This window comes from Apus apus, chromosome 3, assembly GCF_020740795.1.
Source record: "Apus apus isolate bApuApu2 chromosome 3, bApuApu2.pri.cur, whole genome shotgun sequence".
Classification (NCBI taxonomy): Eukaryota; Metazoa; Chordata; class Aves; order Apodiformes; family Apodidae; genus Apus; species Apus apus.
In genome coordinates this window covers 42,485,272-42,504,053 of record NC_067284.1, presented here as the reverse complement: position 1 = coordinate 42,504,053, position 18,782 = coordinate 42,485,272, and the positions used below count along the sequence as shown (strand labels likewise).

Sequence of the window (18,782 nt, the reverse complement as noted above, 5' to 3'; positions counted from 1 at the left end):
ATAAGACCTGAATGCTTTATAAACATTCATTAATTTATTTTACAGCACTTCTGCTTGTAAATTTTTTTTTACAGTGGAGAAACATCACTGAAAGGGACTAATGCAATAAGATATAATTATAAGAATTTTCTACTACTTTTGGATGTCCATTCTGAAATAGCTAGGGCCTACCTTTCAGGAAATTTAGCATTGTTCAGTAGGTAGTAGTTTATTCACAAAGCAATAGTTGCTAACTTCTGGGTCATGAAAAATGAGAAGAGATGCATGGAAAGTTAAAGAGACAGAGAAAGAAGCACAGAGAGATCCTCTAGTCACTTATTCAATCACTTTCATCATCTGACCATCCTGTGATCACTGCCCTTACTCAGCACATGGAAACCTGAACAGGCTTGTGTGCACCACTCTTCCCTGCCATCATCCATGCAGGACAAAGAGGGCTGCTGAGCCAGCTTTTAATACATGCCAGGTTTGCAGTCTGCTGTGGGTAAACAGTAGTGCAGAAGCAGGGACAGAAGTTTACCAAGAGTAGCAGGACACTCCATCTCTCAATATGCCTGCCTCAGTTTTACTCTATTATTCAGCTGCTTTTGTCTCTCAGTTTTACAGGCTCAGGCCTGGAGTGGAAAGATTTCCATGAGAAAGGAAACAGCCTAGCAAACTCCTGGCAGGTAACAACCTTGAGAGATACAAACAAAGGCCAAGTTGACATACATAACACCAGCTGCTCTCCAGTGTTGAAGAACACGGAGCCCAACCACAACTAGGCCTGAAACAGAGATAAAGTAAGAACAAACAGATAAACAAAAAGGTTTGCTTGGTGGGAACAGGCCCTTCATATTTTCTTTCTACTATTTCCCTTTTATTCTCCAATCAGAGATTTTGCGGGTACAGCAAAATGGTTAAATCAGAGCAGTCAATCCACTGTATTCCATAAAAGCCTGCTCCCATCTTTGATCAGGAACTTCCCGCACACTTTCCCAGGAGGTTGCTGGGCCTTTCCAGCAGGGACACCTGCCAGAGAGATTGATTCTCCAGAATTAAGATCTGCCCAAGGACACCCAGCTGCAGCTGGGCAAGGGTGAGAGATATTAACTCTTTCATTGTCTTTATTAGCAAACTTAACGTTAAGTAATTTTCATTATTAAGTTTAAAGATTATAGAATCCTTAAAAATTGGTAATTAGTGTTCTAGTCCTAGTATAAAACTTGATAATAAGTAAGTTGCTAGGATTTTAATGGTTAACCCTTATTGTTTGATCTAAGTACATGTAGTAAATTTTATTGTTGATACCTTTTGCATTCAAACTTCAAATTCTGTTCCAATCTCCCAATTTCCCTGAAATGTGACTGTGCTTGTGCCTTCTGCCTTAAGGAGTTAAGACCCTAGAGTTATATGCAATAAATCGTGATCTCTGCATATACATCTCATCTGCTATCCCGTCTCATTCAGGACACCAAGGGTGCCACCAACACATCCTCTCTGTGCTGAGAGGAAGGCTCCAAGCACTTGCTGGGTTTTCCCAAAATATCAAAAATATAGAATGCAGCTGTCAAATTCTAATGGATCTGTTTGCTTACCACATATAACGTGAAATTTAGTTTTCAAAGTCTTCTTTAATTTGAAACAAAGTTTTCTTAGATAGCAAAAACACACTTTTTTTTTTTTTTAATATAGCAACATTCCCTACCAAATATTAAACCCTTCCTCCAAAGTACATGCACAAAGGATTTCTCACATGATGCAGAGCCACATTTTTTGTTTCAGGGACAGAAAGAGGCAGCCTATGCCTGGTATCAAATCCAGAAAATTCACAACCAATCAGGTGAAGCCTGGAAAAACTACAAGCAATCAAAGAAGCTCTTCTGATAGAAGAATATTAAGCTGTCTTAATTGTAAGACTAATGGAGTAATATAATTTCTCCAAGAGCTGGCATTTCAAGAAATTAGGAAATATCACTGCAAAGATTAAAGCCTTCCAGATATAACATAGTTAAGAAACAGATATGCTGTACAAATTATGAGCTGCGTGCATGAAGGAAAGCATGGGAGATAAGCACTGGCTCCTTCATTTTTCCCTTTATAGCCTACAGTGAACCTGATGACAGCACTGGAAGAAACAACAACTACAAAACAAAACAAAACAAAAACAACACAAAAACAAACAAACAAACAAAAACCAGAAAAATCAGTAATCAGGCTAAGCCACAAAAACAAAAACTTGCAAAAGATTCCTTTCTTCAGCATGCTCAAAAATATAAGCTCTCTCAGATATAGCACACACACCATGCCATATATATTACTGCTACTATTACTGAAAGGTCCAGGATTACTCTAGGGCTTGCAGACTTTCACTGCAGAGGCTGAAAAAGATTGGATTTCAGCTCCTTCAGATACAGAAAACACTGCCCTTGCTTCTTTCTATAGTCTTGCCTGGGATTGTGTCTTATTCTGCTTATCCCTCATTTTCAGTTATTATCAGAAACTGAAAGATGCATGGGACAAGGACAAAATTTAACAAGAAGGAATTTAAAGCTAATGATAAAGGAATGCATAGGATACTGCAGGAAGGAGGGAGGAAACAGGATAGCAAAAATTCAAAGCAGAGAGAGCTGTAAATTATTATTAAATGGATGGAGGAAGAAAAGGAGAAAGTCCAAGCTAATGGGGAATGATTAAGAGACAGTAAGACAAGATGAAAACCAGGACAGCATTTATTGCCTAAGGGCTATAATCTGCTGCTGCCTGAGCTGCTGCACCTGCTCAGCAAATGCTGGTTTCCAGCTTATCCTTCTCCTGCAGGGCATGTGGCTTTGGCAGCAATTTCAGCCCTACCTGGGGAAACAATTTCACAGAGTATCTCATGAACCCATTTTACAGACTAACTCTCACTGTAAGGATTGCTCTCCACAGATCTTTTCCCTTTCCCTTTCTTACTTCCTCACACCACTCATGTTTGTTCTGATCAAGAGAATACTTTAACATTTATTTTCATCATGTATTTATTGACTAGATGGCATTGCTAAATGTAAGGGTTTAAACCTTATCCACCAAACCACCATCAGCAACAAGTGAGTCAGACAAAGTATTTTAATAAAGGGTTAGGTAACATTAGTTTTCTTTATCTATATAAGTAAATCAGTTAGAATCTTAACACACTGCAAAAAGTGCCTCACTTGTACCATACTTGAAATAAAAAATAATTTTAAATGTACATATAGAGTGACACAGCTTAGTTCTGATTACTTATTTACTGTAATCAGAAAATAGTTTCCTCCAAGTGAAACTAGAAATTCAGGTTTTCAGGGATAGTTAAGTAGGGCAGCACACTTGACCTTTCATCACAATGAATTTGCTTCATACATAGAGATGTGAGTCATTTATATTGCTCAGAACCTTGTTGTTTAGTAACTTACCACAAACTTAAATTAAGACTATCCGTATATCCTGTGCATGGGACCTGGAGCTTCTGAGCCTTTGCACAATGCCAGTGGGTGGAATAGGTCTGTTTTTCTTTCCATGGGGGAAAACACAGAATATGTGAATAGTTGTGGAAAACTAAAGGCTCATTTCTACACTATGTAAGCAGCAGAGATCTATCAAATTAACAGAGCAGCATTAGTTCATGTTACGTCGTTATGTATGTAGAAGTCTGTATATTTGAAAGTGACTGTCTATAACAACACACTCTAAGTTCCACTGTATTTTCCATGTTTTGAGATCAACTTGTTTCCTTTAAATAACCGTTGCAATGATAAATACACTATTTTTTGAAAATACCAGATCCCATTTTGATTTTGGCTTTTGCATAGAATTTTGCTAATGTTCTTGTCAATAGATTATAGCTGACTGGCTGGAGATTTTTCATAAATACTAAATTTATGTAAAACTTGAGAGAGCCTTATTGGTGAGATGGTAGAATATAAGAGAAGAAAACTGAAGAGACATAGAAGAAAAAAGGGAAAGAAAATCAAGTTATAGTTCACTATAACCTTTCTAAACAAAATTATAGCCTAACTTGTGAAAGTACTCAATTTGGAAAAAAAAACAACAAAAAAACCAAATTTAAAGGATTCTTTTACTTCTGTTTTCAAATGGAGTTTCCATCAAAAGAGAAGCATTTTTTTCTTTTAAATTTGTTCAGAAAGGATTAAGTTCTCTGAAAACAAGACAGAACCAAACAATACCCTTCATTCTGTTTCAAGCCAGATTGAATGTTTTGATTTGATACAAAACTAAACTGAAGGACTCTTTTCTTTCTGAGAAAGATAAAGCTAAATGAAAAAATCAAGAAACATTGCTGCTTCCTTCTTACAGAAGAGGAGAGCAATTTGTTCCTTACTCTCTTCCCCTACTTTTATGGTCATAAACTTAAGCACTAGGACACAAGTGATACATTTATCCACCAAATACGGAATTTTTAGTTAAAATGACACAATTGAAGCCTATTTTCCTAACACATCATTGTCACTATTTTCCTGGAATACACAAGGCGCACAGATTCTTACATACACAGCACTTTGGAGAACTTAGCAGTGTACTTCTGTAAAACAATAGTAATTCTTCTGGGACTGAACATACATGAGCTACCATCACAAGCAGGCAGAACCTTTGCTACCATTTTTAACAAGACAGGAAATAGGAGAAAAATAAAGCTTTCTAATTGTAAACTCAAAGACTAGATTTGCCACACCAATTTTATGTCTGCCTTTAAAAAAAAAAATAAATAAAAAAAATAAAGTTTTAATTTTACTACTTGCCAAAAACTTGACTGTAACACTGAGCATAGCTTTCTCCATGCAATCTCAGTGACTGCAATGTAACTGTAGGAAACATGTGAGACACCCACCTACGCCAGCAGACTGACCTCGTATATACCTAAGACCCAAAATGACCCCCCACACACCAAGGAATCACTGAGGGAACCCAGCTGAAGAAACTGCAGGAGGTTATCAGATCATGAGAAGCGGGCAGCAGATGTATCAAAAAGGGCTCTGAGCCTCTAACATCTGTTTTGGTCTAAGAAGAGTTTTGTGTCACTCTATTGTTTTCCTTAGAAATAATAAGCTGTGCCCTAAAGAAAGGGCTTGTCAAGGCTATAGGGACTTTTACAGTAAGAAACTGTGTGAGATTGTTTGGATAAGGAACATTCAACAGTAAGTGTGTGTGGTAAAATTGACCACAGAGGTAGGCACTTCCTCTTACGGTCTAGAACAAATTTAATGCCTTGTAAATGTAAACACAAAGATTACTTGGGCATTCGCCCAAAAAGTCCACAACGCATTGTGTATAAGCCTTTTTAGTGAGTACTTCAGCAGGCCATAACTGCAATGTTGTCTGATTCTGTTGTAAGGGATTATGCATAATAGTACATTAATTTTTCAGTAGTTGATAATAGCAGTTGACTGTGCTGCAAACATGGAAATGAATTTGCTCTGAGTCTGCTTTAGGATGACAAACCATTGCGCCTTTGGCTACTCTTGCACCCTGTAATGACTGGGAAGTGACTATTTCTGCTGTAGGGATAGTATTACAAGGCTAAGCACATGAGTTCAGCAAATGAGCATAGCTCACCCAATGCTAGTTCTACTGCACAATAGGAACAAAAGTTAATAAACCAGCAACCAAATCACAATCTGATAGAATTAATTTGTGGAAATCTCCATAAGCAAATCTCATCCTGTGAGCCCACACTTCACTACTGCATAATTAATTTCAGTATTTCCATTAATTCTCCACAATATTGGCCACCTGCATGCATTATTTAACCTGCTATGAAGTTCTTCTACCTGAGAAAATATATGGTAGATTAAAATATTATCATATTCCTTTTTCTGTGGTGTTTTAATTACATAAGTCCCTGGTATTTCTCCAGTTTTTGAGTCAGTCATCGAAGTTTGTTCCCAGTAGTGGTTTTGTACCTGGACAAGGACTTCATTGCATTAACAATTTTATCCAAAACAACTTGTCTTTGGAGTCAGTGAAAGGCTACCATTGGCTTTAATGGGCATTGCACTAGGACACTGGGTACGAAATATATCCATATAATAAGCTTTTAAAAAATAAAAAAATAAAATGTGTTTCTTAGCCCTTACTTCTGCTACACAGAGTCTTCCAAAGAACGATGTCAAATCTTTCATCAGTGCTAGTGGTACCTGAATTTGTTAACCTTGTTAACAATTCTTTACATTTATTAACACATACATGACCAGAAGTACTAACATACTCCCATAATCTAATCTAAAACTAGCAGTAACTCTGCTATTCATAATAATTGAGGAACAAAGTTGAAACCCTGAGGTAGCCTTAATGTTAACATGGTACAGAGAACACTAATAATATCCATCAATTTAACATTAAGGGAAACTCAAAAGGACAAGAAAACATTCAATCATACATTCACTTAAACCATTACAGCTTCCAAAAGCACTCAATTGATTTTCTTGAGAAAATCATTCCTGAGAAATTATTTTCTTCCCTCACTGGGAAATTCACCTCAGAACACCTGAGAAATTATTTTCTTTTCCCACAAGGAAACTCACCCAAGTACACAATACAGAAACCCTCAGAGATTAAAATAACCCCCTTGCCTGTACAGGACACTGGTGGCAGAGCAAATCTCTCCATCCTTTTTGAGCAGAACTCTCTCATGGACTTTCACTTGGGCATGGACCTCCTCAGCCTATTGCCAGCAGACTAAGCAGCTTTATACCCTCTCTCAGGTCAACAACCAGGTCGCTCTGTCTCCAGGAAGACTCAGAAAGGACTGTGCAGTCTTGCAACTTCTGACCCTGAGCCAAAGGACAGAATGGTTCTTTCACATGGGGAGAAATTTCTTAACCAGATGATCTCCCAGTTTTCAGGGTAATCTTTTCAGGGTGACAGATGGGAATGGTGACACACAAAAGACAACTCTGACATCCAGAAGTACAGCTGGAGCACACCTAACATCATACCAGTGTGTATAATATCAGCCCAAGCCCCACATGCAAGCTTTCTTTTTTAAGAGATCACAAGAACAAGTTAGAAAGGTATGCCAGCACCAAAGGAAGTTTCTGGGTGATTTTTCAAACACTAGTTCTGTAACAAGAACGAGATCTCATTTTCTTTTTTCTTTCATTGCAGGTATTCAGAAAAATAATTGTTCTCTCCAAGCTAATCATGTTGTCATTCTGAAACAGCAAAAAACATCAGGTGACTTTCTGCGGATAAAAATGATACTGATTCATCTATGTCGGTGGCTGAGAATATACACACACTTCTAAACATTCATAAATCTGTGGGAGTTCAGGAAAAGCATACAATAAAAGATACAGAAGGCTAACACTCTCCTTTTTGAAGTAGAGGCAAAGGGGATTTAGGAGCAGCCACCTCCTCCAGCTGCTGAAGCCCAGGGATCCCCTGCCCAGCCTGCTGAAGCCCAGCTCAGGGACACAGGGTCTCTGCCCACGCTAAAGGATGTGGCTGCTGCTTTCCCATCTGCAAGTTCAAGCAGTGGTAAACCTGAGCCCATGTCTCAAAGACACACAGTCACATGGAGAGGACACTGACATGGTCATTCACACAGAATGCCACAGACAAGGTCCTGCCTTCAACAGTGCTGCCCATGTACAGGACTCACATAAAACACAAGTACAGTCCACTCCTCCTCTTCGGCTGGCAGAGCCAGAAGGTCCCTGGTCACACACACACACTCTAGAGTCAGAAGCAGATGCACAGTTGTGGATCCCCCTCTCAAGTGCTGGTGCAGCCCATCTCTCCATCACACAACCCTGCCCTAATCCCCCAGCTCTTCTTACCCACACTCACCTCACACATGCTGGTCCCCTCAGCAAGATGGTTTTGCCACATACCCTAGTGTCTGATGGCCAGGACCCCCACCCGCTCCAGCATCTGGCACTGAGACCCCACTCATTCCAGCAGCTGACACCACAGGCCAAGGGCACCCACACCCTGGGTCTGACCCAGGTGCTGGCCCAGTATCCAGCCACACCAGTCCCCCAGTAGCTGGCACATAGTCCTTGCAGCACTCACACATGGGACTGAGGGTAAGGTTACACAGGGAAATGGTCAAGGAAGAATTTGGTTAGAAGACAAGACAGTGTGGTGACCTGGCACAGGGCTCAGCTAGACAAGCATTAGACTGGACCTGTTTCCTACTTCAACAGCCTCTTTTATACCCCTTTCTGTCTAACTCCACTTCTCTAAACACTAAGTAACACTTTTCTAACCTCTTTTCTCTAAACCTTGCTTAATCACTTGACGTAGCTCCACAGAATACTCTTGACCATTCTGGACCCCCTGGTTTGTCTCCTTATCGGTTGCAAAACTATGTGTTTGCCTGCTATTTCTTGATAACCCATCAATTAGTGCAACTGTTTGGGGTTGTTTCTGATTATTGCCCTTGTTAATGTTAAACAGTCAGGGTTGGTGTCTCTCTGTGTTTGTCTCCTTCCTTTTCCTTATTGGCAATGTCCTTGGTCAGATAATCTCACTGAAAAATAAACATTCACACACTCTGCATACCCTTATCAGTGAGTGTGACGGAGCAAACTTGACCTTCTCGCCACCTCCCTTCTCACCTGTCCCTCAGGCTGGTCTCAACATATTCCAGATACCCGTAGAGGTGCAGAGACTCCTTCCATATTGCCTTACAGAGACTTCCACTAACTAAAAAGATCAATCGTTTCAAAAGGAAAATTGAGTTTTGTGAGTTCTCATACTTCCTGAAATTCATATTCATTCCCACATGTGAATGGTTTTGGTTTTTTCTCTTCTTTTGCAGCACGGTTTGAAAAGGTGTGATACAAAATCATTTGTGCTATAAATACAGAAAAATGTGATTAATTTTTCAGAAAACCAGCAATATATCTGCTTTAGTGAGAAAAATTATGGGAAATTTTTACCAATGCAACTGCAGATAAATGTATAATGTAAAAAATTATCGATTATAGAGTAGTCTGCATAGAATTAATAAATATGTCAATTACTGCAATTCTTTCTGGAACCATCACTTATTATTTAATTCACCACTTTGTTGTTCCAGTTTTCATTGATTAAGATTCGTGTTCTAGCATGGAAAAACTGTATATATTTCTATCTGGTTTAGGTGAGGAAGAAAAGGAATGCATTTGTGATCAATTTTTTGTTTGATTTTCAGAAAAGCTGTTTCCAGATTAATTCTAGGCATGTCCAGAGAGCTGAAAACAGCAAAGATATACATTTCCATTCCATTTCATGTAACTCTTACAGTTTTCTTAGGAAGTGCAAACCTGAATGTCAAAATACAAGAAAACTCCCAAGAATAAGCCTCTTAACTAGGAAGTTTCATCTCTTAAAGTTCTAAAGCAACAAGGATCTTCAAATATGTCCCACATAATCTCTCATTTGCAGTAGTAAATGTATAATAACATTTTGTCTGTTTTTAAATATCACCTAATAAATTATATTCTTCCTTCCCTATGCATACTTTGCTTGCATAACTTGAAAAATCAAAACATTTTATTACAGAAGAACATCTGAATCCTGATTAATCACATTTAACAACTAATCTGTTTTAAAATTAAAGTGGAGGTAAATTTTGTGTTGTCTCAATCAGGCTACTGGAAGGCTGCATCATTATTATTATTCTTGCATGAGGCATCTCTGCTGTAGCCTCCTGCTAGAAGACAATGTCTGTAAGATAATTACAGGGTTTCGTTCTGCATTATTGGTAGAAAGCAAAATGAATTGATGGGAAAATCTGTGAGGGTAAAGGCACTGAGGTCTGCAGCCCAGGCTGACTCAGGTGCTTCAGGGAAGATGGGGCAAACAGGTGTGGTCTGTAAAGGACCAGTCCCTGAATTTCAGAGGTACCTCTGTAGCACTACCATTTCTTTCTGTGACTGTTTATTTTGAGCATGGGTTTTTTTGAGTCACTCATGACTAAGCAATCACCAATCCAGGAAAAAAAAAAAAAACAACACACAAAAAACCCCAAACACCAAAACAAACACACCAACAAAAAAACAAACAAACAAATCCAAACAAACAAAAAAAACCAAACCAAACAAACCACCACAAAAAAAAAAAAAAAACAAACACCAAACACTTGTTTAGGAATATAAAAGTTTCTCAGAGATAAAAGGGAGTTTTGTGTCTTGGTTATTTTTTCCTCATAGCTTGGTCTCTGTCTACAGACAGAAATAAAGAATTGTGCAGCATCAACACCTATACTTTGGTAAACAAACTTGACAATAGGTCTCGAATTAGAAATGGCAGTGATGTACCTTCTGACACTGCTTATACAACAGTCCCAGCCTCTGGTGAAGTACAAAGGGAAAAGTGGATATGCCTGTGCACTTAAAAAAAAAGTCCTTTCTGAAACAAAATAATGGGGCTAGAGGGGCCATTGGTTTGACCTTATTGGGTATCTCTTCTGTTTGTAGGACTTTATCGCTTCAGTGCAGATATGATCGTACACAAAGAAAGCACCAAAGTCTTCTACAACCAACGGTGCTTTTTTCATGTAACAAAATAATTTCTCATATAGACATCTGACCTAGTTTGTTTCAAATCAGCCCAGCTTTAGGACTTCTTAGCCTAGCTGAACAGTTGGTTGCTATTTTTCAGTTCTGAACCCACTCAGAGATCACTCAGCCCTGCACAGCTCTGCATTGCACTCTGTGGACAGCTTTCAAAACCAACTTTTGAGAAAACAGTAACCATTGTACAACAAATGGCAAATGTTTTTGCCAGCAACATTGCTCAAAACCAACTAATCTAGGCTAGCATGCACAATGCTTATTCCTACTGAGTCTGAAGGAAAAAAAAAATCAAACAAGACTATTGAGTTATTCTGACTATTGAGTTCTTCTATGAGGCACCATAAAGGCCATTGGGGTTTCACAGTGCTGTAAGAAAAGCTAACTGGCTATGTTTTCAGGTTTTTAAAGGCATTATTTCTTGCTTTCACATAATTCATTCACAACAGGGTAATAGAATCCAGTATATAATGATTATAATGTGTAACATGCACACTAACTTCAAATAAAGATGAGGTAAGAACAAATGTCTTCATTTCTCAGAGTTTGAATAGACAATGTTATATATTTAGAAAACCACATTGCCAGAAAATATGTGACCTACATTGCATGTACTTGGATTGCTTATCTACAATGTCATAATTCCTTTCATCTTTCCGAGCAGAGACACACATTTTCAGGACATGGGTATACACATGGACATATACACTTGACAAAATTTGGCGTTTCACAGTTCTGCAAACCATCTCCTTTTGTGTTCAGTGTATTTTTGCATAATTAAGAACAGAAATGAAGACAAAGTTTGAATTCTTCTTGAAGACAGCACTGGAATGCTCATCCATTACTAAAGAAGTGCTTCAATGGGTTTTTTTCTAGTATTTAATCATGTAAATTCAAGAAAGGCACTCCAAAACATACAGGGCAGTTCCAAATTTTGAGTATTTCAAATGCCATGAATGCAAGGTCCAAAAACATCAAAAGCACGATCTGGCCTTGCAATACACACCCTGTCTCACAGGGCTGTTTCACGTGGTCTTAAAAGTACAGCCTTCTTAACTTTATGTGTGTCTGTGCACATGTGCATGCACACAAAAAAGCAAATACATAAAGTATTTCATGTACATGCATAAAGTATTTCAATTGGAAGGAGTGAATTCTACATGTGTTCTTATACAGATATATCAGTGATTTATAATAAATACATATTTTGGTAATAAAGAAGTCTTTTCTAGAAAAACTATGTAAGAATAGCTTTTGTACTTAACAGGTTCCAAGAATGTGAGAACAACCTACTACTGCTTTGTGCTGTTGTCTTAGCAATGAACCATTTTTCAAGCTCATTTGATACAAGGGTTACTGCTGATTCTGGTGGTGTCCTCGAGAGTTCGTGCAGTAACAGAGAAGAATTAGGAAAGAGAGAGGGAGAGCTCAGAAACCACAGTGGATTACATTCAGTTTTCTGAGGTGCTCAGCAGAATCTAAGGTTTCACTTTAAAAGAGCCTCTAAACATTTTGGCTCTAAATTCCACTTTGAAAAATGACCCATAGGAACCAAAGAAAACCCCACAAGCCTGACTCTGCAGAAAGTCTGAAACAGGTCAGCCCAGGGAATGCTTTATTGTTCATGTATAGTAACTCAGATTCAGTCAGTGTATGAAATAGCTAAAGCTGAGTCAGGTCACAGAAGGTTAAGGAATTACAGATTGACAAAAAATAACCTACGAGTCACTTTTGCTTTCAAAGGGTTGTTTAAAAAGCTCATTGTGGAATTGACTGATGAAGTTTCATCGATTAGGTCTTGGTCCTGGTTTCCACCAGGTGAGAACTACCTAGCTAAGCAAACTGAAACAAGGAATGTTTCGGAAACTGGCAAAAGTTAGAAGTAATTGCTGTGATCTTCTTTGACCTAAACTGCTAGGAATTTGCATGACTTTACTTCCATCAGCACAGCAGTCGTGTGTCAGTCATGTGGTAATGAACATACAGAATTAAGTTGACTTTCAATAAACATCCAACATGTTCATTAAGATGAGAGGCGAGAGCCCCCTCCAAGTACACTCCACCCTTCCTTGAGAATAAAAGAATTCATGTCATTCCAGCAGTGGTTTGTTTTGGGTTTTTTTGCTTCATTAAAATTAGCTGTACAGCTGGGCATATTTGTTGTCCATAACAACTGGCACTATGTCACTTTCTTGTTTAATTAAAACAACTGGCAGTAATAAAATAAAGGCAGGTGGATGTGTTACTATGGTACCTGTTTATAGTGCAGAATAACAGGCACAGAAAGATCACAGAGACAGTAAGGTCACACTTCTTGCCAAGGAAATAGATGTATTTTAATCCAGATTTTGGTGATGGTTGAATTGCTATTTCTAATCACCCTTTGCAAGGTAAATTATGTGACTGTGTTTTCATGTGACTGCCATCTCTCTTTTTCTAAATGTTGCATGTCTAAACCCAGAAAGAAGTGCATTCCAAAGTCATAGTATGTGACAGATACAATCTCACTCAGACTTGCTCAGAAATGAAAAATCTGTCTGGCTTGTGATTTTGATGGCTACCTGCAATGCAGAGTGAAGAAAAGAATCAAGTGTTGTTACAGTTGTTAATTTATCATTAGCATAGTCTGTGTCTGCTGTTCATCAGATATTAAGTAAAATAATGTTTCTGTAGTTGCAGATTTAATTCCTCATGAAGTGAAAGTTCACTGTGCAAATACAGTTTACTAGACAAATGCTTCCACCCTCCAGCTGCCTTGTCCCACCTATGCCAGGTAGGGCCAGGACATCACACCTGTCTCCAGAGACACTAGGCAAAATCCCTTCACAATCCCTCCACCCCGACAGATTGTTGTTAGTATAAGGCATAATGCAGGTGCTAGAAAACATCATCAGTGAGAAGATGCTTTACTAGTAAACACAAAAATAAAGTGCCTTGTTTCCTCAGTCTGTCCAAAGCAGTCTTGAAGGCAGCAGATGTGCATTTCCTGGATGTATATGCAGTGCACTTTTATATTACAATGCTTCAACGGGCAGAACCCAAGCCATGAATTTACTTTCTTCTTTTTTTCCCCTCATTCTTCTGTTCACACCGAATGTTACTGATTTCATCCAAGTCATTCAGACTGGAAGGGATCATTCAAGTCAATGGAAGGAAGCAGGAGAAACTTTATTTGAGATATTGTGGGCAAATAAGAAGTGTTTGACTTTTGGTATAAGTTAGTTACATTATATAATACAATATAAATATATTTGCAAAATATATAAACAAAGTCTCCCTTCAACTTTAGCATACAATTTCTACCAATAAACTTTGATCTGATGAAAGCAACACAGTAAAGAAATCTCATTCTTTCTCAGTCTGCTTGAACATTCTGACAGCAAGGGATACACAGAAATTCCCTTTGTTATAAATGGCATTTAAATCTTGTTTTCCTCAGACTGGTGATATTGCAAATCCTTTCTGCCTGTTCATGCAGTTATTGATCCATCTTCTCAGCACTACCTCAGTCATATTGTATGGACTCAAAGAGACTTCCATGAAGAAAAACTTCTCTAAATGAGGACAAGGAAGAAAAGTTTCCCACTTTCCTTCCTGCTTTACTTTATTCTATTTCTTACCATGGAAAATTAAAAAAAAAAAAAACAAAACCTTTCTCCCTGAAAAAATTCACACTCTTCAATGAGGGAACAAAATGGTCTGCTGCAGTACTTCCAGACAACAAGCAATTACCCAGCATTATCATCTGAAAGAACAGGCAGAACAGACCCAGAGGACTTACTGGTCTATAAGTGGCTCTGTGATACAGGTCATGTAAAAATGTTGATTAAAAAAGGCCCAAATATATTTTGTTGTTAGTGGCCTTGAAGGCTACAGGCAAAACTGAAATTCTTAGCAAAAGTAATTTGACTGCCCTGCATGCAGCTTTCAAGCATATATTGGGTAAACTTACATAGTGACCCTGTCATCTCTAAGTCATCCCATGACATTAAAACACGTCATGCCCCTTTATCCCTTTATTTAAGTTAATTCATTAAGTATCCATGCATGCATATGAAGGTCAATTTTTTTTAAAAGTTTATATACAATCACACTGAAATCAGCTGCTATGGCCAGTTGGTTTTCTTCCCAAGCTTCCCAAGAGTCATGCCGTGATTTAAGTCTGTTTCCCAGAACACTTTAGAGAGTTTGTCTTGCTCTAATAAGATGGAGATAGAGTCCAGAAATAAGCTAAAATTCCCATTGTCTCTGCAGACATAGAGAAGCCAGCTGGTGCTATGGAATGTGCCTTCAACTAGCTCAAAGACTGTTGATCAGTTGTGCCTGGCAAAGCATAAACAACATACTGCAAATATATAGAATATATGCATTTTTTAAGGTGAACATATGATAGAGATTGTAAATCTTCCTTTCTTTTTCAGTTCTGTGATGGAGCCGTAAAAGACTGGTATAAAGGATGGAAGGATGCAATAAAAGTTTCCTGTTTCCACAAATGTCTGTATTATGGCCATGGCCATGGCCAGCACCAAAAGAGATAGCTAACTAAAATAAAAATGGAAAGATTAAATAAGTTAAAGTTCAGGCAGAGAATATTAATAGAGCACTGAATTTTAATTAAAGAGACATTAAAACAATTTTCTTCAACCTCGTTCTTTTACTTTAGGGAAAAAATAAGGTTTAGTTCTTTAAAACACCACCATTACTGTTGCTTTTCTTGTTTCAGTTAGTTAACAGTGGTGTGAAATGTAGAAGGTGGGTGAAAGGGAAGTCTTGCAGGAAATCTTAGAAAGGAATATTCCAGTTGGATACAAGGGAAAAAAATACTCACAATGCAGGTGAAAAACCTAGTGGGAAAAGGCACTAAGCAAATGTGTATAACTTTATTTTGGTCATTTTCTAGTTGGGATACATGGTTCAAATGTCCTACAGAGGTCCTTTCTAACCTGAGCTAGTCTACAGTTAGATGAAAGGATATCTGTGTGGGCCTGACAGCAGACAGTCTTGAATACCTATTTTTGTTGAAGGTCATTAAAACCAACTGACTTAAGAGTAAATCTGAGGTAAGACAACATGTTTAGAAAGATTAGTGTAGGTACAAAACTAAAAGCTTGTCCAACATTTTGAAGGAATAACTTCATTTGAGCTGTAAAAGCTCTCCATTTCATCCTCTGTTTACAATCTATTAAAAAAAAATCTTTTGTGTAAACATAGTCTTTAGTAATAAAGAGAGAAAGGTATATAAAAAGAGTAAAATAAAATAAAATTTATTCTATAACAACAAAAAGCAGATGTTATGAAAAAATGGTGTTTTGGCAAAGTTAACTCTGTATTCGATGCAGTAGCAAAGAAAGATAAGAGGGGCCTTAAGAGCTGAGACTTTGTTGTGTAACTGAGCAAAATTACTTTCAAAGTATTAACAGCAAGCAGAAATTTTAGATGACTTGTAATAAAGCTAGTACTTGAAAGAGAGCAAAGGCCAAGATGAGCTGAATTAGAGCCTATCGCCATTTCTCTAGTGGTTCAGAAAATGCCTTCCCTTCAGATTAATTTCAGTAATTGGAAGAATTCTTTTGAACATGACCATTGAAAGGGTTGTCTGACAGAATACAGAAACAGAAACAGCTGGTCAGACTCTGGAAATTAAGGTCTTCAGGTTAGAAAGGAATCACAGTTGTCCTAAGATGCCTCTAGCACAAATTCTACAGCTGATAAAAGACTGGCATAATCATAGGTGAGCCAATTTTCCTAGCCTTTGGCAGTCTGGTGGGGAGATCAAATCAGAGTTGATGTTTCAGTTTCAAATGAGATTTAACTGAAAAGCTGCAACATCATCCATCTAAAGTCAGAATTAATCCAGATACTAGTAACAAGTGCCATTTCTGCTGTCCCTTTTCACACTTAATCAGATTTGCCAAAACATAACTCTGGAACTGCAGTCAGACCTATTTCAGCAAACTCTGCCTCTGATTTCAACACATGTAAGTAACTCTGCCTCCCAGGCTGACTCAGAACTTACTCATTCTCACTAGGGAGCCAAGTAACTGATTTTGTGTGATTTCTGCTCTAGTTCTGAATATTAAATTGGACACATTTTGAAAGGGCAGAAAAACATGGGCTGCATAGCCAAACTCTGTGAAAGTTTAACAAATTCAATTTGTATTCTATTGCTATATCCATTCTTCTGCCCTTTGCAGTACTTACTCTGGTTAAGTTTGTCCTGAGAGTAGAGGTTTGCCTCCAGAGAAGGAACAAATAATTTAGAGGGTTCTGATTAATTGATAACTTGGAAGCTGGTTAGGCAGAACACTGTTTGGGGCAGGGGTCTTTCACTTTCTGGGAAGCATCTGACAAATACTGTTATACAAAAAATATAATGAACCATCACAATTGTAACCAACCTGATATTACCAGATGCTTCTTAAACAGATGACCAGGGTACATCAGAGAAGGAAATTATATAAACTGAAATAAAACTCTCAACACTCTACCTTTGGTGATCGATTTTCTTGTGACTGTGGTGCCTTTTCCTTGCACACATCCAGTAGCACTTCACAAGTAGGACCACTGGAAGTTGAGTGTGGCAGGGGACTACTCAGCAAGAGAAAAGGCTATAGACTCCTGCCCCAACCCCTTTTAACCCAGCAGGAAGGAGAAGCACTGTGTGCTATGTGGGTTACTCACGGCTCAGCTTCGATGCTCTGGTCAGCAGCTATGTAGTTGGCCGGGATGTAGCCCTGGAGCTTGCGGCCAGGACAGACTGACCCTGCTGGCAGGACGAGCCTAGCATACCACCAGCCTTCATGGGATGCATCCAGCACTTCAAGCTTATCTCCAGCTTGGAAGCTCAAGTCCTCTTCAGTGCGAGCCTCGTAGTCGAAGAGTGCTACAAATCTGCAAATATTCACCAGATGCTGACCAGGCAGTGGAGGTAAAGGTTTCTGTCTTCTCTTACAGTCGCTGTCTTTCTGTTCTTCTTGGAAGCCAGGCCTTACCACAGCAGGGTTGGAGAAGACGTGGTCAAATTTATCATCTTGCTCACCAACACTCCCTGAGAATAAGCAGGGGAGGTAAGGCTCCAAACAGGCACAATACTTCTGACAGAAGTTGCCCATCATGTTTCCTTGTGCCTTCTTTTGCTTCTGCTTTTCTTTCACTTTTCCCAGTTGTGATACTCTTAGACCAATTTTTGCACCATCGACATTTTAGCTTTTTGCAGGATTTTTTCTCCCCCTCCTTCTTTGGCACATAATGAAACAACTCTTGGCATAGTTGGAAGCTTCTCTCTGAGCTTCACTGAGAGCTCATTACAGACAGTTCCTGGATCGAGAGTGAAACCTGAGTATCCAAGTGCCAGAGCACATGTGGAGGGAATTTCTCACTTCCTCTTCAGAACAGGAAAGCAACACAACAGCTGTGCTGTGCTCTGGGAGCAACTGGGGAGTGTGGAGCCTCTTCTCCCGCGGCAAAACAATAAAGACAGAACGTCTAAGCAGGGGTGGCTTCTCAACTCTTGCTGCTTGGGATGGGTGTTTTCTTATCTCAAATGAGGTCCTGTCATATGATCAGCAGTGAACGTCTGTAAAGTCTTGGTAATGATTAACGAAGCTGACCTGCTTGTTTCCTTACCAGTCTCCGACGTGGACTGCTTGAATATTTCTTTTTGTTTCCTGGTTTGTGCAGGTTTCAGTTCCTGACGGGAAGCCCTTGTTGGCCTGGTGCCAGCAGACGCCCTCACCTGGAGCATACCTGCAGCTTCTGCTCTTCCTCATGCCTGGGCACCCCTTCAAAGCAGTCCTCTGGCTTTGCTTTGCTTTGGTTTTGTTTTTTCTTTTTTGGTTTCATTTGGGGTTTTTTTGTGGAGCAGGGTTTGGCACTTAATACAAGGAAAAATACATACATTGATCTTACAGTAATAGACTTTAATTCATTCCTTATTCTGCATTCTAAGGAAATAAATGCACTCATAAAAAAATTGCAATAGGTGGTCAGCTAATTTCACATATAAAATAAATGTCTGTCTTCCAATCACTAAGTAAGCCGATTAAACTAATTTGACCACTGTATTCCCATTTCTAAAGCACCTATAACTTGGCATACAGATTAAGTATGGTTGTCTAGATATTGCTGTGACAAAGCAGCCTGAAGAGGCATCTGCCATGTCCCAGCAGCGTAGCCAGAGCCTTATAATAGCTGGAAATCACCACAGCCTTGGGGGGCAGTGAATACCTGGAGTAGGAGCAGGAAGCACAGGGGATAGCCTGT

The 18,782-nt window shown here is 38.8% G+C and overlaps 1 protein-coding gene across 1 annotated transcript in view; it reads right to left on the bottom strand.

The window, feature by feature from the left end:
• The window catches only part of FRK (fyn related Src family tyrosine kinase), a 53,763-nt gene extending 36,032 nt beyond the window's left edge, over positions 1-17,731 (bottom strand). The window contains exon 1 of the mRNA XM_051614003.1: positions 17,202-17,731. Within this exon, the coding sequence (XP_051469963.1) occupies positions 17,202-17,635 (434 nt within the window). The 5' untranslated portion in view covers positions 17,636-17,731. The remainder of the gene's footprint in view (positions 1-17,201) is intronic.
• Positions 17,732-18,782: the final 1,051 nt, after the last annotated feature.